Source organism: Corvus hawaiiensis, chromosome Z (assembly GCF_020740725.1).
Source record: "Corvus hawaiiensis isolate bCorHaw1 chromosome Z, bCorHaw1.pri.cur, whole genome shotgun sequence".
In the NCBI taxonomy this organism is placed as follows: domain Eukaryota; kingdom Metazoa; phylum Chordata; class Aves; order Passeriformes; family Corvidae; genus Corvus; species Corvus hawaiiensis.
The window spans coordinates 62,257,122-62,281,610 of NC_063255.1; the positions used below are offsets into that span (position 1 = coordinate 62,257,122).

Sequence of the window (24,489 nt, forward strand, 5' to 3'; positions counted from 1 at the left end):
AAGCAGTTTTCAGGAAGGTTTGGAGCACCAAAGTGAGTCAGAATATGGTCACCTTTGAGGTTATTTCAATTATCTGTGGAGATAGGTTTTTTGTGGATTGTTATTTTGATGTTTATTGCTTTCAAAAGTCAAGCTTTTTTCTTTCCCTTCAGAGCTTAGTGTTTCTATTATTGTGACCTTTTTTCCTTTCTGTTATTTTTCAGGGAAATATTTACTGTCTCTTTCCAATGTTGAAATAGAAGCTGAGAAGCAGAAAACATGTTGGAAACAATTGGTAATCTTTTTTTCATTTATTTCACAGTATTTTTGTGGCCAAATCAAGTGCGTGTGAGAGATTTGGGACATTGGTATATACTACTGAGAGGGGTTTTGAAAAAAATTATCTACTGTGCTTAGAAATGCATGTTTTCTTTGGGTTTTTGTATTTGAAAACAAAAGTTGTACAATCGCATGCTTAGTGTATTTAATTTCTAGCCTGTTGTCTTGATTTAATTGTTTTAATCTTTTCTTGAATTAAAAGTTTGCATGGAAAAGACAAATGTTTTCTATTATGACTATTTATTCCACTATTTATTTACAGTGGACTGTAGCCACAGTTCCTGTAACTGAATTTTAATGGAGGCTCTTTCATTTTTGTAACCCACTTCTTGATGGACAAAAATACAGTTTTCGTTGGCTTCTGTTTTGTGCTCTGCCTCTGACTTCCTGCTTCATTAGACATGTTTGGGCTGGGATTTTTGTTCAAAACAGAGCCATTCAAGTTCTCTGTAGTTTGAACAGTAAAGAGGGTTACATATAAACCTGTTACCTTGTGTGGCTGTTTCTAGACTGCTACTGACTAGGAATGATTATTGCTACAGATACACATCGGGCCCTCCAGGCCATGGAGCGGTTACAGGCAAAACTTCGGGATCGAGGTGATGTTGCAAATGAGGAGAAACTGAGCTTATTAAAATCAGTGCTGCAGAGTCCTCTCTTTAACCAAATTCTGAACCTTCAGACTTCTGTTCAACAACTGAGAGATCAGGTAGGAAAAGCAGTCTTTCAAGTGCAAGGGAAAATTTGCTAAGGTCGTGTAAAGATGTGTGTGTTTCTGCTTGTTGAGCAGTGAAATAGCTTACACTAAACATCCGATCCGAAGGTTTGGGGACATACACTATTGACTTTTTGGGTCTTTGTTGAGGCCATATTTTGTGTATGTGATTTTTATGTATATGCTCATTACTTAAAATGTGCAGGGTAGGGAAATGGTGATATGGGGTGGGGGGGTTAACATAAAGCTTTCTTTCTCTGCCCTTCAAAAGGAGCATGTTTTCTAAGAGTCTAGGGCTTTTTTTCTATGAGCCTTTTATTGCTCTTTTGTGTCTTACGCTGCTAAAATGAGGTTGTAGAGGGAAACTATGGAATGGTTGACTTCAGAAGGACATGAACATCTATTTTGTACTTTGTACGGGAATAAAAGATCAAAGAGAAGCCAGAACTCCTGCCTCCTTTTTGCTTCCTCAGGGTATTAAGTATTAATTTTCTGCATGTTTTCAATGAGCTTGAGAAAAGGGTCAGCAGCTTGGCTATATTGACTTTATTTGTTGCTATAATTTTCTTGTCAACAGAATAAGAATTTGAAGAATATAGAGAGTAGTTCAGTAACTGAATTAGGACTAAACTGTGTATCTGGCTTTGCAAATAGTTGTTCCTGTTGACTCCTGCAAGATGGGCAGCTCTGTGTGGTATGCAGAATTGCTGAAGTGGGAGGGAGAAGACTCTGCGCATGGACCTTATCATCAGTGTGGAGCCACATCTGGTCTCTGACCAGATTGTGATGAGGAGGATTCTTCACAGTCCTCATAGTCCTTAAGCTGTGCGGCAGATGAGTGCACTGTGGCCCTTTCTTGCTTCTCATGGATCATCATGATGCTATTTTGCACAGACAAGAAATGCCCGTGCTGTATTATCACTATGTTTTTCAGATTTTGCCTGTTTAGTATCTAAAGACTTGATGACATTGGAGTCATTTTAAAAAATCCTGGGGAAAAAACTGTCCTGAGGATTTGTTTGCACTTTGAAAATGTGTTTGTTTTGCTCTTTGAAAATGAGAATTTAACAGTGACATCTAGAAATTGTGTGAATTATGTGGTGAAGACCCTGGGAACATTTAGTGAGAAATAAAAGTATGCCTGAAACATTAATAGAAGTTTGGTGAAATGACAAATTAAATTTTCACTTCTGGACATTAGCTGTGAAATTAAAGGATGGTTATCTTTTTCAATACACTTGCCTAAATTAGAAAATGAAGCAGCTGATACTAGGGTGGGTAATTTAAGGCATGTATTTTTTAAAAAGCAAATAATAACTTCACCTTCTGTCCTGACTCTGCAGGTTTATCTGCAAAATAACTTTAGTGGTCTGTGAATGTTGCATGGCACATACCCTGTCTAGTTGACAGGGGAGCTGTTTGGATGTGAATTCCCTTTTTTTATGTGTGCTTATATGAAGACTTACACATGTAAATATATGTTTCCAGCATTCTTAGATTTGTGTCAGCTCTTTTCCTGTATTTTCTCTGTAGGATTTCTTCCCTAGAATATAACATGAGATGGTCTGGGTTTTTTTTGTTTCATTTAAATATTTATAAAGCTTACTGAAACAGAACAAAGAATAAAAGCATGAAATAGGCAGTTATGTTAAAAAAAAATTTGTATTTTAAAAGGTTCACTTTTGAGGATACCCTTCAAGGACACCCTTTTTACAACTGGCAGGGTATTGTGCTCTTGAAACTCTTAAGCTACAGGTTGATGAAAACTGCAAGACATGTGAGTAGTGACCAGGTTTTTTGGCCAAGCTGTGCCAGACTGAGGAAGGAGACAAGTTGTGTCCCGAGCAGTTGCAGTCAGAGCTCTGTTTGAGACAGGATGACAAATAGTGCTGAGTTGTGCAATGACAGGATGTTGCAGCCTCTACCCACTCGAGACTAAGATGGCTAGTTTTTTAAAGTTTAATGATGAGCTGCAATGACAGTTGAGTAGGGGTTTGATTCTTCTCAAGGTAAAGTATGACAGTCTGTTTAACTGCTCCTGTGTTTTTAATGAGTTTTTAAAGAGCTACAAGACTACTGCAAAATTCTCACGGAGGTCATCTTTTAGAAAAGTATAGATTGAAAGAGGGGATGGGACCAGAGAAGCCAGAATGGCAGTTTACTTTACAAGTCAAACAGATTCCTTGCAAGTATCCCAGCAGAAGTAGATCAACCAGTGAGACTTCATTATGGGCTTCTAGGGATGTCAATAAATTAGAAGGTAAGGATGTATTCCTGGCTTGAGGCACTGTGTCTGCAAGGCATAGAGATGATAGTAAAAGTCCTACCCTCTGTTTGTGCAGTGTGTGGCCAGAGTGGTATGTTGCTTTATCTTGAGGCATGGTGCTAAAGTCAAAAAATCTGATGCCTTGGTTCTTATTAGTAGGTGCTTTAAAGTTGTGTGGTTTTTTTTCTTAAATGAGCAACCAGTATTTGTTTGCACTGCAAAACTGTCATTGCGAAGTTAACTGAAGTGGAAAAGTCTAGGCACAACAAAGGGATGTTTTTGTTGTGAATTACTGTTCTGACTTCACAAGTCACTTGAGCTGGGGACCACTGAAGGAACCAGGTTTTCCCGTCTCTTTCTGTCCTTGTTCTTCAGTGAATGCTTGTTTTCTCATGCTGAAGAGCAGTCTTGTTGTTTGAAGATAAGGAAGAGACAGAGAAGAAAAGTAGAGATTGTGGTGTATTAAACTTCTCAAAAATATTTTATTTTCTTTATGAAATATTTTAAAGAAAGTGCTCAGACCATACTAGCATTCCTGTGCTGATTCTCTTCTACTCCTTTTTGTCTCTCACATGTTCACCTCCTCCTCCCCACCTTCTCCTGCCTCCTTCCTGCTCAGAGCTCTGCCAGAAAAAAATATCCTGTGGTTGGACTGGATGGCAGGGCTGCATTCCTCAGTTTTGGTTTTTAGTGTGGTGGTTTGGGGTATTTTTGTTTGTTTGGGTTATTTGGTGTTTTTGTTTTGTTTTTGTTGTTGTTGCTTGTTTGTTTATTTGTTGTTGTTTTGGTTTATTTCTGTTGTTGTTTTTTGTTTGTTGGGGTTTTTTTTAACTTGTGAGTTTGACCATAGTTTTTCCTTCACAGTGTAGTGGTGGGTAGTAGCTGGGTGTCAGTGCTAGAGAGGGTTTAGGGAAGAAGTGAGAAAAGTCTTTTCATATTGTCTGTGAACACTCGCTTAACTCTGTATTTTGCACAAATAGAGCTGTTTAGTTCATGTTTTGAACCCCTTTTGGCAACAATATTGTTTGCTCTGTGTTTTTAAATGAAGTGATCATAAAAAAATACTGATTTGGGATCTGGTTCATCTGCTCTGAGGATGGAGTCATAAAGGTGCACCTAGCAGAGTGGTGCCGGTGCCAGTTCCTGTTCCTGGGAGTCCAGGGCCTTTCCCTGCTGTTGTGCTTGCATGGCCTCTGGCTTGCACTTTCTCAGTTCCAGTGTGATTGCTGTTGCAGCTGGCATTTTTGCTACTCAGGAATCTTGCAGTCAGTCTTGTGCTTCTTGAGATGTCCAGGACTGCTGCTCAGTAGCTGGAGCGCAGAAATACTGAAAATTTCTTTTTGTCTAAGTTGAGACTTAGTAATGGTGAGGACATTGCTTTAAGTGTTGATACACTGCAAACATGGCTTATGTAGTTGCTTTTGTCTTAAAAAACTATTTTGAGCTACTGCATGGAAGCACAGCTTGATTGTATTTAGTGTCTGTCTGTGTGACTAAAACATAAATTTTGTCATACTCAGTGTTATTTATGAATTTTTCTTTTTATCTTGTGCAAATTATGTCCACGTTGAAGATGTTTCATACCATAAGGAGAAAGCCAATTAAGGACAAATGGCATAAGCCAGTTTATAAAACAAAGGAGTAATGTTTCATGCAATAGTTATACAATCACAATGCTATAAAGCTACTTCTGAATGGAATTAGGGTGATTGTATTACTGCAAAGTAGTACAGTTTATAAGTTATGAAAAATACTTCATTTCAAGATTTGCACTTGTGGTTTATTGCTCCCCCTGGAATGACCTATACTTCTGTGGTTAGCAAGAATATATAGCAGGTATTCTCTGCTTTTTCATGCTATAAGCCTGGATTTCAGGAGGCACATGGAAGAGAGTAGTTGTCACATTTTTGGTTAAAATTTTTCTCCAAATTTTGAACTTCTACCTTAAGTGCTACTGTAAATGTCATTATAAATGTTTTTATAGTTTTTAAAGTGTAACCACGTCTGTTTCAGAAGAGGAGATGTGAAATGTGAGGTTTTTGCACACACATGCGCACACACGCACACACACACACGAAACTTTGTTAACAGTTTAACATTTTTTCTTTGAGTTTATTTTTTTCATAGAGTTTCAGAGGTCAGATGACACTTTATGTGAGGTTGGCTTAATGTGCTAAGCACATCCTCCACTGAACATGTGGCTGTGTTTGTTTAAAAAAGGTGTGATGAAAATGAGGTGTTGCTGTCAGTTGCTCTTGATGTGACTGTGTTCAATACTGTGTTGTAGCTGTGCTGTTGTACTGAAATTTTGAGGAGAAGCTTTTAAAGTTCAAGTTAAGCTAGTGTGAATTGCAAGGTTATTTTTTCCTTTTCTTGCAGTATGTGTAGTATGCAACACTTCTTTTCAGTGGTATTTTTACCATCATGCAAATAAATACAATCCAATGTTTTCAGAATAATGGAGTTGTTACTTAGTTATGTGTCTTAGGAAAACATGAACAACTTCCATCTTTTGCTTTGAAAGGCAGAAGGAATGGGAGAAGTTGGTCAGTTCCTGTATGTCTGCACTGATGCTCCAGCTCATACAAGTATGGAAAAAGGATGAAATTTCAAACTGAGAAAATGGCATTATATTGCCAGTTCAAACAGGATTTGGTCAGTGAAAACATACAATGTAAAACTAAAACAATTAATCGCCCTGTAACTACTTGTATTTCAGCATGAGAATGTGCAAGTTCTCTACCAGGGAGAAAACCATCATTCCCTAAGGACATTGCCTTATCTTTTTTGAAGAACTCCTTCAGTATTGAGTAGAGAAAAACAGTCACAATTTGTTTGAAACATAACCCAAGTGATTCCTCACAAATACAGATAAAAAACAGAATCAAAATGATATAAAAATCACTGAGTTCCAAAAATCCGAATTTTCTTCTTTACAGTTTTTTATGTCAGAGCAGACTTAAAAATGCTGTTGAGAACTTTCCTTTCCAGTTGCCTTGTGGTATTTTTTTCTTTAGCTTGAGGGCCTTCCCAGGCACATAACTTGTTCAACAAATTATGTTTCTTTTATTGCATTTTCCTAAAACACTCAAATGAGATGGAATTGTATGATGGAGAACAGTATTGACCTTTTAATGATTGAACTGTTGGAGGATTGATATGATGAACCTAATAGAAGTAACATGCTTGAAGAGTTGAGACTGGTAGACATTTTAGAATATGTCTACTGTTTTAAAATTTTTATTGATACTTGAAGTTTAAAATATGACTTAAGGAAGAGGAGCCTTAGGTTTCTGTATTGTGATGCAGAATGCTAGAAAGTGTGCATCATAAAACTATGAAAAGTGTTTGAAATTGCAATATGATGGTTAGTGTGCTAGGCAAGTATGAAGCAAATTTATCTGGAGTAAAGCAGTACCAATTGACAGTCCACAGGCAAGTGGGACGAAGGGCACATGAGGGTTTCTGCTTCACCTGAGCTTTGTATTGCCAGCAGCCATTCATTTGATTGCTTGGCACAGGTCTGCTTGAAAAGAAGTGATTTACTGTGGCTGTGCTAAATGGAGAATTTTCTTACTTTCTTTTCTGTTCTAAGAAAAGTGTGTTGTAAAGTCTGTCTGTGTGAATATATGATTTTGACTTTCAGATCAGCCTAGTGATTTTAGCCTTGTTCAGTAATCTTATATTTAATCCTAGCTCATGCAGATAGTCACGTTGGTAGCTATAGTACATAGTGATGCGGAAACTCTGACCAGTGAAATTTGTTTTCTGTGTAGCTGTGAGATTTCCTTATTTTTTCATCAATATACACATACTTTTTCTTTTTCTTGTAAAATAACTATGGGGGTTTTTTTCCTTAAATACTGATACTTAGAAAAAGTTTGTTCCTACTTGTTTACCTCTAACACTGTGGTGGAATTTTTCAAGATGCGATGTTGATGGGAACTGAAGAATTTTAGACAGTGTGGAAAATAATTTTAGGTTGTTCTCGTCAATTACTTTTGTGTTTTATGCTTGTAGTTCACAACTTTACATTGAGTATAAATATTGAAGATAATTTTTCTTCTTAACATGTCTGTTAAAAATTGCAAATTGGAATTTGAAGTACTTCTAATGATCAATTGGCTTATGATCTTACCTAATGAGAAGGTTTCTGCTGTGCCTATAGATCCGTGTTGCCTTCAATCTTTTACAGGTAAACATTACACCTCCCATACATTCCAGTGGTGAATTCCCTCAGCTTCTCCATCATGGTGTGAACGTGGGGTCCTTGCCACTTAATGAGTCATATTTGTTGGCTCAGCAGAATGGCAGTCCAGCTAATGTGCTAGAAGCATCAATGAGATCCATTACGCCTCAGATTAATGGGAAGTTCTCTAGTGATGACTTTGAGCAGCTGATCAGAAACATGTCCCAGGTAACCTTGTCATATAATAACCACAAAATATGGATTACTGATTATCTGAAGATTAAGATACATGATATTTATTTAAAATCAATTGAGTTACTACACAAACCAGTGCTCACTTACTGTATAATATAAAAGTAACCTTTTAGTTTGAGAAACAGTTAGTAGATGAGAAGGCAGTTGAAAAACTGGCCCTTATATTGTCACTTGTGAACTACTGTCCTTAGCTGACCAGTGTGTGTGTATTACAGATCAGCATGCCATTATTTTTCCATGCTCATTGTAGAATTGCTGCTCTGTGCATGAGGGAGATATACTATATGAGGGAGAGCATGTTCTTGTATGCATAATTAATGAAAGCTAGTTCTGTGACTTTGTTGGAAATAAAGTGGAAAATTTTGACCTTGTTATGCATTGTTCTGTAATCTTACTACTTTCATGTAGTAGGCAAAAATGGTGCATGAGTCCCTTCAGTGGCTGGAGCTGGGAATGCCCAGGCATATATCCTAGGATTTATCTATTAAATCTGTAATAGAGCAGCATTGGAGACATCTAATGGTGTTCAGGAGAGCCTTTTGAGTAGTCCAACTTTTTTTCATCTTTCTGAAATTCATCCTCTTTTCCTGGTTTTGCTTGAAAATTGTTCTGTACTCTCTAAAATAGATATATATCCTACTTCAGTCACTACCAAACCAAAACTCTTCATATTTATCTTTTATTTCCTGATTTCCTCTTCTGGGTTGTAATAATATTTATTTCTCAAATATTTTCTGTATGATAGCAAGAAATGGGAAATGAACAACTCTGTTTCAGTTATTAACTTGTGTGGTCTTGCCCAGCTGTAGCTGTAATTAGAAATTAATTTCCGAGTTGTTTACCACATTTATTATTACTGCTTTTCAACATTTTTAACCTTTGTTCATTTTTAACCTTCTGCTGAACAGGGTCGACTTGTTGAGACAATTGACCTTACTAAACCTCTAAGTGGTGGTCTGGGCTTCAGTGTTGTGGGACTCAAGAGTGAAAACAGGGGAGAACTAGGAATATTTGTGCAGGAAATCCAGGAGGGAAGTGTGGCGCATAGGTAAGATTACTACTGAATATTTTACTATACCAAGTGTTAATGTGACAATGCAGTTCAGTTGTGTTAGTGCTGTTACTTCTGTGGTACAATGGTGTGTTTCTCTCCATATTCTGAGCATCATTACAGATGTAAAATTACTTGCCACAATTTATGTAGTGTTGTAACAGGCATCGTATGAACTGTTCTCAATTTATGGAAACTACCAATGTCATTTCCCTGGGGTTTTTAAATAGGAAAAAAAGGGAAGCTACTGTTCTATGTCATTTCTTTTAAAGTTGGAATACGTATTTTGCTGTCCTTGAATTCACTGAAGAACAATATGATGCACAAAAGTCAGCTGTATCTGGCACTGTTACTTGTTAGGTAGAGTCCCATTGAGCAGGTGTGAAACCCAGCCTTAAAGTCAAGCAAGTCTTGGCCTAAAGTCAGGGACATTCACAGAGCTATTCAGCTGATATTACAGAAGCTCAGCAATCATGATAGCTTGCTGAACTCAGATTCCACAACTAATGTTGAGAGAAATGCCCAAAGGAGTACACAAACTCAATGGTAAATGGCAGCAGCACTGGTTTACTGCAAACTGGTGAGGTGTGTCGTTGATCAGGATCCTGGCCCAAACTGCTTTGTGGTATACTCCGTATTTTGTGTGGGGAGGCTGAGTCATATTGGTGCTGTTTCTCACCATGCTTTAGGGAGAAATTTTCGGATTATTTGTGATCTGAGCACTGTAAGTCTAATAAGAACATGGGCAAGACAGACAAGAACATGGTCTACAGAGTTAATTGCAGTTAATCAGTTACAAAATGTGACATGCTTTCTATCTCTACAATATTTTTGGCTCTCCCTAAATTCCACTTTCTCTTTTTGTTTGTTTATTTTTGTTTTGGTTTAGGTGGTTTTTTTGTTTCTTTTTTTTTTTTTTCTGTTTGTTTGTTTCCTTCCCATTTGAGAGATATTTGCTTTTACTTCACTTACTGCTTGGAGGTGAGACCTATCTTTACTGAATCAGGCCCTGCCTGATTCACTGTCAAAAAAGGAACATTCAACAGCTGTTACAGGGCTTATAATAAGTTTTTGAGAACACTCTGAAAAACAGTTCAAATTCACAAGTGAAATGCTATGGGTTGAAGCTAAATAGTCTTTTTCCTGAGTGCTCTACCTCAGTTTCTACAGTGTAGGTGCTCACAAAAGCTGGAGTAGTAGAGATCCTTGTTTTCCTTGCTGCCCTTTGTTTTCAAAGCATTGCCACTTTGGGATGCAAAGAAGTAGTGGAGGAAAGAGAGGGTGATTCAACTGTGTAGGCTTCATACACTTCCTTTGGAGTAGATCTGGGGAAGGACTCAGTATGTAATTTTACAGTGATGCTTCCTTTGTCAGAAAGTGAAGGGGATTTTTTTGATTTGTTCAGGGCTTTTTTCCTCTTTTATAAAAGGGCTCTACTTTATCATTTTTGTTCTGTTTCTTTCTTTGTCCTTGCTTTTTTCTTTTTTTCTTTTCTTTTTTTTTCCCTTGTTTTTCAGCAAAACAAAGTTTGTTTCTGTAACATATTGATGAAAGTATGTTCCACTCCATGGTTTGATGAATATTCAGTATGGGCACACTGAACAAAGTGGGGCACTTGGTCTGTAAAGCAAGAGGCTCAAAGTCAAGGATAAACATAAGTTCCCAGGCTGTGGTTGGGAGCGACTGAGATTAATATGCTTAGTCTCGCATGGGGGTTCAGGGAGAAGAAAGCTGGCTAGGGGGTAGTAGCCAGGGGAAAGTGGCAGTGGGATTAGCTTCAAAGGGAGTGATCACCAGGGTGCCACATCAGCTCCTTTCAGCAAAACTGCAGGGGGGGACTAAAAAAGTGGGGGGAATAGAGACCAGGTTATTAAAAATACTGGAAAATTGTCAAAATATTGCAATTTCTGTGGCAATGCTTCCTTGATTTTTCTTATTTATTTTGTCATCCCCTTTCCCCGTTTACACCTATGTGACAGAGATGGAAAGCTGAAGGAAGCAGATCAAATCCTTGCTATTAACGGACAAGCCCTTGATCAGACAATTACACATCAACAGGCTATCAGCATTCTGCAGAAAGCAAAAGATAATGTCCAGCTAGTTGTGGCTAGAGGCACTTTTCCTCAGCTCATCAGTCCTGTAGTTTCCCGATCTCCATCTGCTGCTAGCACAGTTTCAGCCCATTCCAACCCGGTGAGTATATCCCAAACGTCTGTGTATTCAGTTCTGTGCAGTCATGTACTTACTGCATATAGTCTTTTGAGTTATTTTTTGTAACTTATATGTACATTACTTCACAGTTCTTGAGGTTTTTCTTCTGTTTATCTTTATTGTACCTTTTCCCTACAAAGAGTAGAAAATAGTCAGGCTTTCTGGGGGAAAAATCTTTATCTTGGATGTATTCCTTCTTCCCATCTGTCAAATTATCTGTATCCACTAATGCAAATACAGCATGTTTACCTTAGTTGATTGATGTAATGACTAAGGCATGGACTCAGACCGGCAGGGAATCTGAGATATTTATTCAAAGGAGTGAAGCTGGTTTTTTACACTTCTTCAAGACCCAGTGTTTCCTTATATGGTATTTTTCACTAAGTGACCTATTACATTGCCACGTCAGTAACACACTTTCTTAATGTCCCTATATGGGGGTGATCACTCGCTGTCCACCCTGTTCTGGCAGGCTCCTCTCCACAGGGCTCTGCCATGTGGCATCTCCTCCCCCCAAGGTCAAGTGGAGATAAGTTTCTTTGTCCTGTCATGGTGTTCTGCAGGCACCTCCCACAGCCCGCAGTTCAATTCCATCCTGTCTCTTCCTACACTTGATGAAGCTATATTTTGAGGTTTCAGTAAACGGGATCTTTTTTTCTTTGCCTTCTGTTTGAGCAAAGAATTTTTGAGGCATTGTAATCTGATCTGCACCACCAGCTGGATGGGTGCTTTTGTGTTTGTTTCTCTGTTGTCTATTAGCATGGGGGCTCCAGTAAAGTTAAAAGATGCACTTAAGGACTCCCCAAAACACAGCCCTGCTACAATGCCTTTCTTTTGAGAGCTTTTGCACATCTAGGTGTAGACAACACAGTTCAGAAACATGGTGATAGTAACGTACTTTCTCTTCCTCTTATCTTACTCATGTAATGGCTTGTCCTGGGATGTAACAATTCATATTCAGTTTCTGTAGGTTTTGCTGTTCAGTCATCTGTGGCCCTTCTTTAAGGGAGTCAATTATCAGAAGTATAGAGAGCAATCAGTCTGGAAAAAGGAACTGTTCTAGTGTTTTTTAATCATTAGCATAAAACCTTTAGTGAAGGAATGTCAGAATTATTCTTTTTACCTGTGTGCAGGAGTGCAGCTGACTGACCTAACTTCCTGCCAGCACATGGGAGAAGCCTGTTCTCCTGCAGTATTGCTGTGGCACACTTCTTTCTCTATGCGATTGCCTCTGTATTCACTGAACAGTTTCCCTTGCTTGAAAAGATGCTCCGTACAAACATGCCACAGCTGATGCTGCTTTTTTTAGCATGCCTTTCCCAACTCTCGTGTTCTCTTTGCTTTCAAGTGCAGGACACTAGGAGCCATTCTTTTTCCTTCAGGCTTTGCTTGATCACCCTAGATTTATGTTAAGACTGAATTTCCAAACAGGTACCACAGGGCTTTGAATTTGCAATGCCTTGATTATTCCAAAATAAATGCTTATTTCAAGAGTGTACCTGGTGCAGCACCAGCTGCAGTTTTAAATTTCAGATGAGTTTGCTATGTGAGTTCTTCTTCAGGAGAAATAATACCATGAGCTTCCAGCTGTCTGTTCAAGCAGTGCCCCATGCGAGCAAGTTAGCATCTGTCTTTCTTTCCGAGCAGTTTTGCTCCTGTCAGAACACAAAGTCTGTCATCAGAGCTACTTTATTCTAGTGCTGTTGCCATCAGACAACCCAGAAGTCTTTGTTCATTACATGGGGTAATTCTGCTGATACCTGCCTCACAATACTTGGTGCTGCTTTCATCCTTAAAAATACTGAATTGGGATTTTGCTTTCTCCTGTGCTTTGTTATAATGGCTGATGTGAACATGCACTTATCTGAAGATTTTAATTTCCAGTCCTTTGTGGTTTTCTAGCAGCAGTATTTTCTGACTGCAAAGGGGCATGAAGGTGGGCAGCCCTAGGTTGCTGCTTAAATTCATTCAGCAAGTTCTTAAAAGGTCTGACCCATTACCCAACTCTGGTTTTATGTAATATTACACCTAATAGTAATTGTTAAAAAGGTATTATATGTACATCTTCCTCCAACCTTCCATTCTCAGAAACAGGCTCAAGAAGTAAGAGAAAATAGTTCGCAAGTTCTAACATGTGTGTTAGCAGTTTGACTTGATAATCTTAAAGGTCTTTTTACACCTGAACAATTCTATGATTCTATGTTTTTAATCATTTACAAGCTTATATTTATTCCTTGTAGGTTCACTGGCAGCATGTGGAGACCATAGAGTTGGTGAATGATGGCTCAGGTCTGGGATTTGGGATAGTGGGAGGAAAGTCAACTGGAGTGATTGTTAAAACCATCCTCCCAGGAGGGGTGGCTGATCAGGTAAATTCAACCTACCTCTCTGTTACTGTTCAGTAAGGTGTGAAGTTACTCTTTACTTTCATGGTCAGACCAAATAGTGGTAGCTTTTATCCAAATAAATGTAAAAAAAAGAAACAGTAATTACTGAAATTCTTCCTCTGTAAAGGTGTGTTTAGTGCAGGAGTCTCTGCATTTAAATGTTTAAGATGGATTAGGCTCTAAATCACATTTTCAAATCTGTAACATTATATATGTTTTGTGCATATGCATTTAGAGTCTTAATTCTTTCATGAATGTGCTGGTTGTAATCAGGGGTAGAGGGTACACCAAACATTGACTTGCTGTGCCCTAACAGCTAAGAGCATCTGCTTTTCTCCACTGAGCTTACTGAAGCTTGGAGCAGGTATGTGGCTTCATGTGTCTGCTTCAAGACACAGGCTCTGCTCTTGCCTGAAGGGCTCATGTGAATTGAATTTGGTTATCACAGCTTATTTTAAGCTTGTTCATTGGACAGGTACCTAGGACTGCACTAATGATGGTCAAGGGTTGAATAGGCATAGAGACTGGTCAATCTTCCAACAAAAGCAGTAGAGGTCTGATAACAGGGCCTGGACATGCATGAACAGGATTTACTGCTGCTCTCTTTTCCCTGAACCAGTAGATAGGTTCCTTTTACAAGCCTGTCTCTGTAATACTCATCATATGACCTAAATTCATGTGAAGTTTTTTATTAATTAAGGGTAAATCAGTAAGAGAGTAAACCAGTGTAAAGCAATACAGATAGCTGGATCACAGTAAGAGAGAAATTAATTTTATTTTGAAGTCATGGTTAATCCTGTTACTACTACTACTAGCAGTTTTTTTAGTAGCAGTGCAAAGCTGAATATATGTTTGCATGATGTCTTTTGGAAGTGTGCTTGGAAATGAAACCCAAAGTTCTGCCATCTACATGCAGTGGTTAAACACCAGCAGGAGTAACCATAGCTAAATACAATTTTTCTCTGTGCTTGCGTGACATCTTGAAAAAGGATCTCCTGGATATTTCTGGGGAAATTACAAGTAACATTAGTGAGCCATTAGGCAACCTTTTGTTTTCTGTGTTACCAAGATATTGACTTGGCATCCAAAAAAAGTTGCCTGATTCATATGTCTTAAAAGTGACTAAAGCTATGTGCTCTTTTTCTAATTGTATGGTAAATGGGAGAAATGGCATTTTTTCATCATTATTTTTCCTTCAGCATGGGAGATTGTGTAGTGGAGATCACATCTTGAAAATTGGTGATACAGACCTAGCTGGAATGAGCAGTGAGCAGGTGGCACAAGTTCTAAGGCAGTGTGGAAATAGAGTGAAACTGCTAATTGCAAGAGGTCCTGTTGAGGAGCCACCTCTACCAGCAGTTCCTCCAGGTACACCAGTACCAACCTCTACAGCAGAGAAACAGGTAAGCAACAGTGAACATATGCAACCCATTGCAAACTTCCTTTCTTTTTAACTCCTATTTGAATGTCTTTTGTGTTTATGTTCTCAAAATCTCGGATTTTCTTCCCCAGTAGCACTATTCTCATCTGACAATCTAGGAGAATTTAATTGTAATGAGTTTGTAGTGCAAGGAACTGTATTCTTGAAGACTTTTGGGATTATGGTTTAGTACTTCCATAAATACAATCTGATTAACAACTTGTTCTGGGTTGCTTGTAAAGGTATGTTATTATATTGGGACAACTGAAGCAACACAGTCTTTTGTTCAGACAGAACTAGTTGACTATTTAGCATTTCTCTGTCTGCCTGCCTTTTTTCTTTCCATATAGTTTCATCTGTTCATCACAACTTTCCTCTCTATGCCAACCAGCACACAGACGCTAATTCTTCCCTACATCGCCTGGCATTGCTCATTTGCTAGATGTTTACTAAAAAAAGTCAGCCAGCTGCTACCCTTACTCCCCTGATGATAATTATACTCTGTATTGTTACTCATCTACAACTCTCAGCCACTTAAAAAATGCTGTAAATATTATCATGACTTGTCAGCTCAAAACCTCTACAAAATAGGTAATTTGCATGTTTGTAACAGAGTCTGGTTTCATGGGAGTCAGAAACAGTACTGTTTTGCTACATATGGCTATGATCAGATACATTAAAATGTGAGTATCTGAAGTAAATTTATGACAGAAGAAAAAGTTTGTTGTTTTTGAGCCTACCCCAGACAGAATTTTTTGTTTTACTTTTTCCTGTAGTTTTTCTACACATTTTCTTCCCAGTTACAATGTAGATTTGAGATAAGTCACGTCAGAAGAGAAAATGTCCTTGCAATTTATGCATGATTGTTATCCAACAATTTATGATGGTGATACTATCATTTTGTCTCTGTCCATTATAATGATATCTGTGAAAACCTAACATGTATTCATCCCCTGTTTTGTAGCTGTAAGGCAAAGAAAGTTAATTTTAACATGGAGGCTCCTGAGCATCGAAGAGGAGAGACAAACTGGTACTTTGGTGTGCTTACAGCACTCAGAGGTGTAAAACCTTTCTGCATTTTAGATAAAGGGATTGATAATTAGCCCTGCTATTTCTTGTCTGAAATGCATCTCTCAAAATAAATTGAATTTGGTAATTTAATCTGTGTATATTTCTATAGTATTTGCCTTTTTCAGGTTATGTGATGCAATGTTAAAAGATGTATCTGCAGCTGCAGAAAAAATACGATTTCTAGGACTGACGAAATAGCTCAAAGCAGCATAGGGGCACAATTTGAGGTTTTTGCCACCTTCCCAGTTTCCATACTTTTCAATACCTCTTTCCTGGTACTTATGTACTGGCAGGAGGCAGGCTATTTTTGAACTGCTTCTGCTTATACAAAGTCACATTCTTGGAAGGAGCACCTTTTTAACTCATGCAAGACTCATTGATTTGGGTCTGGAGTGAAGATGATGTGAACAACTTGGTTTTTTAGTTTCTTCCTGTCAAATATGGTTTGGGTGGAGTCTTCGTGATGCTCTTAAAACTATTATTGAGACCAGAATGGCTTTGCAAAATGGGCACTTCTTGTCATATTACCTGCAGATGTCTATCCTGTAAAAATTCATGAAGCTGTAGAAGTTGGATCTTTTTTAGTGGCATTAGCTGTGGCCAAAATAATCCTGTGTTTTCAAACAGAGGGATGGTTAATGCAGTAGAAATTTATTTTTCTTGTGTTTAATTTGGTTTCTGGTGGAGTTGCTCGGATAAAGCGCTCAAGTCAGATTCTTTTTTAGCAAGTACCATCATAGCTCTCCTGAAGTCTTTTTCAGCGCATACTTATCTAGTCAAACTGGGTTTAGTTACTATCTGCCTGCTTGCCATATTGGCACTTAAAAAAAATGTTAGCTGCTGTTTGGCATGCAGAAAGAACAGAATACAAACTTTCAATACAAACCCCCTATTGTTAAAATAGGATTTTAATATGTATTCCATTTTCATTAACAACAATAATTAATTAACCCCCAAATTAATTGTTATTGAAATTCAGAGAGTTATAGCAGGTATTAATGGAGATTGTAATTACTTAGCTAGCTGAAAGTATTAACTGCTATGTGCTAAAACACAATTCTTAAGTTTTCAAAAGCAAGAGGTGTAATTGCCTCACTAGTGACAGCTTTTAGTATATTTTAAACTTGACAAGTTTTAAGAAGATACATAAAGTTAATGAAGAGAAATTTAAACAAATAGAATGCAAAATGCAATTCAGAATTTTTTTCTTCTTTTTGATAACACAGCAGTCTAAAGCTAGTTCCGAGGAGGTCCCAGAAAGGCAGCAAGCTACATATTAATGTACATATATATGTAACTTACTGTAAAAGAAATTAATTGTTCATTTTGTACAAATTTCACCAGTCATTTTAGTAATTGTTTTGATAGATTAGAGGTAATATCCCAGAGCAGTGGGGTGGGGAGGACATGACCTGCCCTACATTGCTTTACCATGAGGAATGTTACCTATTTCTTGCTTCTCTGATGAACAGCAAATAAGGACATATGCAAATTTCATACTTCCTTTTTTATGTTTGTATCTAATTTTGCGTGTTACTGACAATAAAGAATGTGGTGTAACTTTAAAGAAAATTAAGCTTCCTTTCTAATTATGCTTTTCTTATTAGGATGATGCTTCTGTTGATAGCTTTGAAGATGGGGAGAAATTCAATGTTGAACTCACTAAAAACAACCAGGGTTTAGGAATAACTATTGCTGGTTACATTGGAGACAAGACATCAGGTAATTGTTGATTCCTGCACTTTAGTATGCAGTCTATTGCATACTATGGTGTATGTACATCAAAGACCTAATTTTGGAATAGCTTCTATTAAAGGAACACTTACCCATCTAAAATCTATTTGTAGTTTGTAAAGGAAAAAGAATAAAAGCAATCGATATTATAAAATCCCACCTCAGTATTTTTAAATCAGTTTTTATCTTCACGTTCGGCTAAAGCTTGTGCTTACGTGTTTTTGAAAAACTGTCGTAAAATAGGTTGAGGCCTTTTTGTTAGAACTAGCCTTCTTACAAGACAACACAGTAGAATTCTGAGTAGTTTTAAGAGGTATTGTTATTAATTTTTAAACAATGTGTATAATGCAGCTGGCACATCAAGAACTCTTTACTGATCTCTTGATATAATAAATGTTTCTTCACCTGTGGGCTGTGGCAGACAATAAATATATTTATTTAAAGAAATAAATATGTAAATGTTCGTGTATGGTTGTTTATTTTTTCTTTGTAATTTCCACTACATTTTTCAGAAAAATTATTCAGAACTGTGTTAGGCCTCCCTAGGGGAAATTTGGCAAATTCGGTATTGCTAGGCAGGGATGTTTGTTCAATGTGCCATAAAACTTCTCAAAGAGCTGTTGGTTTGACTTGTATCCACATGTATATTGTTTGAAAAATGTATGGATAGGTACAAGCTATGTTATTGGAAATTTATAGCTATAATTTGTTGGATTAGAAAAACTGGACTAGACAATCACAGTTTGTGTAGGTCCACTCTTTAGCAGCTTCCAGTTGAATCCTCAAAAGACAAATTAAGGTGTAGAGCATGTGATAGATCTGAGAGCATATTTTAATTGATTTAGTGTTTGGGTATGAAATTACTGTGCTGCATGTAACTATGTTAGAGAATATTCTTGTTTTAGGAACTAATTAGGTAACTCAATTTTGTGACTTATCAGTTGCAGAACAACTTTGCTGTCAGAGAAGCAGCAATAAAACTACTGGACAACAAGTACCATGGCTGAATTTTTTGTGAATGACAAATAACTTGTCATGTTATCATACAGCTGTTGCAAGATATAAAAATGCTTGGAAGTTGGGACGACCAGTGATGTAATTATGCACTAAACCTGGGCAAACAACTGCTTAAAAAAACCCCAACTCCTCCTCCCCCCACCAAAAAAAACCCAGCAAAAAAAAAGAAACTTGTCAATGAGGTGACTTAAATATATATGTAATCTTATTTTTCCTAAATTGAATGGAGTCATTAGCCCTCCTTCCTTATAACTTTTGTCATATAGAGGCCCAGCTAAAAGTTAGCTTGAGGTTTGCAAAGGCTCTGACAGCTTTTAAAATGCATTTTGTAGTGGATTATCTTCACATCAAGCATATTCATTTTACAGAGTGGGAACATTTGTTCAGAGAGAGTAGATACTGTTAAGATTTCTGATACCAGTGTTGCAGGCCTGTGACCATCAGAATGATTTCATGCCAGTTTATGCTGTTATTTTTCCTGTTTTCATGTAAGCTGTGCAAAATGTGCATGTAGGAACTCAATATATTTTCACTTTATTGAGCTGTAGAAGTTCTTTCAAAGGCCAGTGTGCTTTTCCTGAAATGTTTTCCTTTAGTAAATGTCCCTTCTGTAGTTGTTTTCTATATATTGCTTTTCCTTCTGATTCAAAAGTAGTAACTAGTTAGTAGCTAAAATGTTTCTGTTTTGATCGGGGGTTTTTTTGTTTCATTTTGTTGTTCTGGGGTTTTTAAAACTTTGTGTCCTTTTATCAAATACTGATAACTGCAGTTAAAAGCTGATTCAAATGTAGTCCTGTTTGCTTATAATTTTCTCAATTTGGCTCTCCAAACATGCTTTTTCTTAAATGGTTATTAAGTACATAGAAAATTCAGAAATTGCAAGATTAGTGTGTTCAAGCTGAGTTTTCTGTCCAAATCTGGAAAAAGTCAGAGATACGGTTTTTGTCAATGTTGGTTTCAACGTTTAGATTAAATTAAGTTACAATATTTCTTGTTTTGCAGCAACAATTGTGAATTTGAGATTGTAAGATTTTGAATGAAATCTGTTCCAATGCAAGCAGACAGTAATCTGGGTCATTCTTTTCAAAAATAATAATAATATGTATGTTTTTCTTAAATCATTACTTTCTTTATGATTCTTTTATTGTCTTACTTAGAGCTTGTGTTTTCTTTTTTTTTTTTCCCCTTGCTTTGACTGATGCCTTTAGTTGCATTATTTGTTTCTTAATAACTTAGTTAACTTAATTTTTCCTGTTTCTTCATTGCAGAAGCTTCTGGTATCTTTGTGAAAAGCATTACAAAAGGCAGTGCTGTTGAACATGATGGCAGAATCCATGTGGGAGATCAAATTATAGTTGTAAGTAAACACAGGAAGAAGTGAGATCACTTGTCTACAAAACTCTGCTTCTTTAAGTTGTAAAGAAAGGCTCATTTAGTGCTTGCTTAAAATATTTACTGTCAGTGTTGCAATTCTTAGTCCTTTTTTAACAGATTATCTCATTGCATGTTTTCTGCACATATGCTACCTGCACATAACTTGTATTTCTTAAAAAAATCTGTTTTGTATGTGAGATTATATCATTGTATATCCTCTTTATCAGTAGGAGGTTAGTAAGTGTGAAATTTCAAAGTTTGATTCAAATCGAGCAACTGCTTTCAAAATGATTTAAAAAAATGTGTCAATAAAGTTTTAGGTGTTCAGAGAAAGAAGAACATATTTTCATCTGTAAGGTGTTGGTTGTGTGGTGGAAATCAGGTCCTGAATGCAGGGAGTGCATTTTTGTGTCTCTCATAGATCTGTCCTTGCATTTGTGTGAAGACAGCACTAAGAACAGGTTACGACCTCTTTCCAAAAGTGTCCACATGTTTGTTTGTGGAAGTATGTATCTTTTTTGTAATGATTTATATGCTGAGTACAAATGGCTAAAATGAATTATTCCGAAGTTTGTTTTCTTCTACTGATAACGCAGAAGGAGAAAATTATTTGAGTGATCTCAGACACCGAAGAATAATAAACATTTTTTAAATATGGTTTGTTTAAGTGCAGAGGAAAAGTTAAATAGTCCCAGCTGATTTTTAGTTACTTTATATTTAGAAGAATTTGAGACATGGATGACAAATGACTAATGGTCCAGGGGATCCATTCCTCATGTAGGAGGAATTAAAATAATGAAGTATATGTGTTGTGTAGATAGGCAGAAACAAATACAGAAGTCAAGGAACATAGTATTGTAAGAAGTATTTAAGAAATTTAAGGCCCTGTGGGGTAGATGTAGAAATAATGGGATATTGTGGAGTTTGCAGGGAGAAGAATAAAATGTGGTGGGTGCTAGGGATAATGGGATAGAATTAAGAAATGCCAAAGTTTTGAATTTCAGAAAAATACCTCTGAGTTAATAAGATAGTCAGATAGTCTCAAACAGAGGAGGCCAAAATTTTATTCTTTAAAATATTAAAATGATGACCCATCAATAACATCTGATTTGTTGCAACAGTGTTTTATTTGGAAATTGGACTTCATGGTGTTCATTAGTAGACTTCTCTGTATCTGAGTTTACTTGACCTCAGAATGACTGCTCTCTGTAGGTCTTTCTACCACAGTGGATCGATGTGTCTCTCCTTACTCTTCTCTCTCCAGAACTCCTAGCCATGGCTGTGTTGGTTTATTCACCCAGTATTTTCTCTTCGGAGGTAGGGATGGCTGAAGTGGTTGAGCAGAAAGGCTGCACAATATGCCCTGCACAGCACATGCTGTATCCTCTCCCACCTTGCAGAGCAGATCTTCCTGGCTGCACCATGGTGGGCACTCCTCCCCTCTTTGCTGTGGTGCTGGTTGTCACCTAGCTGTGGGGTACTTCAGTGGGAGTGCTTAGCATATCCAGTTACATAAAGTTGTACAGGTTTTGTTCTTGCTTGTCAGGATTTCCAGGATTGTCCCAGGATTAAAGTGTGCACGAGATGTCACTGAGATGATTTATTGCTGAATCAGTCTCATGTTTATTGTAGGTTGAGACAGCAGAGTCATTACGAACAGCATCTCTAATATCAAAGGCAGTAGTTACAGTAACAATAGCAGAAGTGGTAGGCCTGGCAGCAGCAGCAGGTACAGATGCCAGGTAGCAGCAACTCAGTGAGGTAGCAACAGCTTGCTGAAGAAGCAGCAGCCTGCCTCACTATCTCTCTACAAGGCTTTTTATAACTTTTTTAGCCAATAAGCAAATGCCACAAAGCTTGCTACACATTTGTACCAATCAACACTGTATAATTTGCTGCAATGCATACTTTCTTATCCAATAAACATATTGCTATTATAGCCTATTGCACAAGCTTACACTAATACATCTTAACTTTCTAGGAAACTTTATTATTAAACTCAAGACTCTTTACTCTTTTATTTATCACTATTATTTCTTGTATAAAGTATATTTTTACTACATTTCTATTCTTATAAAGCATATTTATTTCGAAACTACAAAACTGCATTTGCTTTAGTTTTGCAAAAGCTTATTGCTCTAAGTCAGGCAGTTTTTGCCAAGGCTGCAGATCGAAACATGTATCCATTTCTACCTGCTCAAGCACAATGTCGTTTATGTATTCTGTCAGCACCTGCGGGCTCTCTGTGAGAGAGCTCCCTGCACCTTCATTTCCCACACTTGCTCCTCCACTTGCTTTTTGCTTAGGCTAACAGATGCTAAGAGCTCACTGCATTGTTTTGCCCTGAACTTTTTCTTCCTGGGTGAACTGAAAAGCTGCTTAATCCTGCAGGTGGATGGAACAAATCTTCAGGGTTTTACTAACCAGCAAGCAGTTGAAGTTTTGCGGCACACAGGACAAACAGTTCGGCTCACTTTGATCAGAAGAGGTCTTAAGCAGGAAAATCATATTCCATCCCAGGAGGACTTCAGTGCTCCTGTTGAAAAGGACTTACTCTTCCAAACAATGGATAGTGCTACAGCCAAAGGTAATTAAAACTGGCTTTTCTGTAAAGTTGGCTTGAAACATTTTTCTTCTCAAATGCAAACTGGAAATAAAACGGGCCAGATTAATTCTGGGTACCTATTACAGATGGCAGAGCTGCTGTGCAAAGCTGCTGCACATGAGGGTGGAATTTTGTCTACTGTGGTTTGATTAATCTTTTAGACACAGTGGTATTATTTGCTACATTTTCAAAGTGAGTGTTGAAAGTTCTCTCCTGGATTGCACTTCTGGCTGAATTGCTTCAAGACTTTGATCCTGCAAATTTTTGAATGGTAAGAAGGCAGCAAATGTTTTATTCATGCTCAAGAGTGCATTCAAAAGGAAGCAGAGAAAGACCCTCCTTGATGAGCATAACCAATGTCATCTCCTTTCACTCTTGTTACAAGCCTCAGGTATGAGAGGAGTAGCCTGTATTTAGAAGCTGATAGGGTATTGACAATGATGTGTAAAATGTTCAGAAGCCAAAGACCAGTATTAATTTTGCTGCTGATGACATGAGATTAGTGCAGCTTTAACTTACATATTCTGCACATATTTGAGTATATGTGCCAGATCTTGAAAGTCAGTGTGTTTAAACACAAGATACCCTGCACAAGGGCCGGAAGCACAAAGCAGCTGCTTGTGTTGTAATTTGGTGTCAGTGAAAGTATGTCACAAATAGTCAACGGATGCCTAATCCCCACCTTGCACAAGATTTTCAAAGACCCGCTTGCGTGTTACCTGTATGTCATCCTCTCACTCCTACCTTTAATAAGAAATATAGATGAAATGTTCAGAATGCTGTTTCTCTAGCCAGCAGGTGTTCAAGACATCTGACAGGCAGAAACATACGTAACAGAACTTGATGGTAGGAGGGGTTTTCTACATATGAAAAGTGTGCCAGGTGTGCAGATCTCCAAGTCTGTAGCATTTATGTTTTCAGTGTCAGCTTTCTGAATTGCACGAAGGAAAAGAAATAAATTAATACAAGATTGCTAAAAGATGTTATATTTAGATATATTTTCTTTCAGTCATAGAAATGCAGGTACTGATAGTTGTGCTGGGTTTTTTGTTGTTTTTTTTTCCATTGAAAACTCACTGGAGAAGGCAAAGCATTAATAGAAGACAATGTCTTTGAAATGTGGTTTTTCTTGTGGGCCCATCATGCCAGATTTCATTTGCCAAATATGGGTACTCTGAAGTCCAGTGAAGAAGAGAGTTGGTGCCCCAGAGCATACCTGTGAGCTTGATGAGTATTAAACATACAAAATAGCTAAATAGCTGAAAAGATTTCTTCTTTTTTTTCAGATAACAATGAAATAGAACAGGCGTCCCCATCACTGTCATGCAGTGCCAGTGTGGTAAATATTGGAGATGACATGAAACAACAGGAAACAGGTTCTCAAGGTTTAATATTTTATTTTGTGAAAATGCACTTCAGTGGGCTTACACAAAGATCAGGTGTTTTGTGTGTCTTTCCATCTTCTGTGCATTCTGTAGCTGAGGTAGAACTACAAAGTCAAAGTAGTTGTACATTTAATCGTGTACTCTTGATCATGAGTGCTGTAGGAGCAGGACTACCATATGTGCCTGCAAGTAATTACGTGCTGAAGATGTCACATGAAGCAGTCTGCTTTGGCTACTTGCTCAGCCCTCTCCTAGTCTAGGTTTGCATAGCTACTCTTTTTAGTCTAGTCTAGAAAAAAACCCTTTTCCTCCCCATTCCCCATTATCTTTACAATATCTTACTGCCCAGCTACAGTTCCAGGGCTTCTACATCTTCTGACAAATTTCCTTTTAACAAATTCTTGGGTTTACATTTATTTCAATCTGTATTGTCTGATAGTGTTTGAAATTCAGTCAGTTCTGGTGCACTGGTATTTTCCAAATTTTCCCAT

General features: G+C 37.5%; 1 protein-coding gene across 22 annotated transcripts in view; it reads left to right on the forward strand.

Moving 5' to 3' along the window:
- MPDZ (multiple PDZ domain crumbs cell polarity complex component) overlaps positions 1-24,489 on the forward strand; it is a 101,961-nt gene that overhangs the window by 8,273 nt on the left and 69,199 nt on the right. For 17 of the 22 annotated variants that reach the window (XM_048292782.1, XM_048292799.1, XM_048292781.1 and 14 more), the window contains exons 2-12: positions 204-274; positions 861-1,027; positions 7,495-7,716; positions 8,652-8,791; positions 10,774-10,987; positions 13,246-13,374; positions 14,592-14,795; positions 17,491-17,605; positions 19,903-19,991; positions 22,400-22,595; positions 23,900-23,998. In XM_048292782.1, the coding sequence (XP_048148739.1) occupies positions 259-274; positions 861-1,027; positions 7,495-7,716; positions 8,652-8,791; positions 10,774-10,987; positions 13,246-13,374; positions 14,592-14,795; positions 17,491-17,605; positions 19,903-19,991; positions 22,400-22,595; positions 23,900-23,998 (1,591 nt within the window). In that variant the 5' untranslated portion in view covers positions 204-258. Of the gene's footprint in view, positions 1-203; positions 275-844; positions 1,028-7,494; positions 7,717-8,651; positions 8,792-10,773; positions 10,988-13,245; positions 13,375-14,591; positions 14,796-17,490; positions 17,606-19,902; positions 19,992-22,399; positions 22,596-23,899; positions 23,999-24,489 lie in introns of those variants that run through there. The other 5 variants (XM_048292801.1, XM_048292803.1, XM_048292804.1 and 2 more) reach the window with 2 other exon arrangements.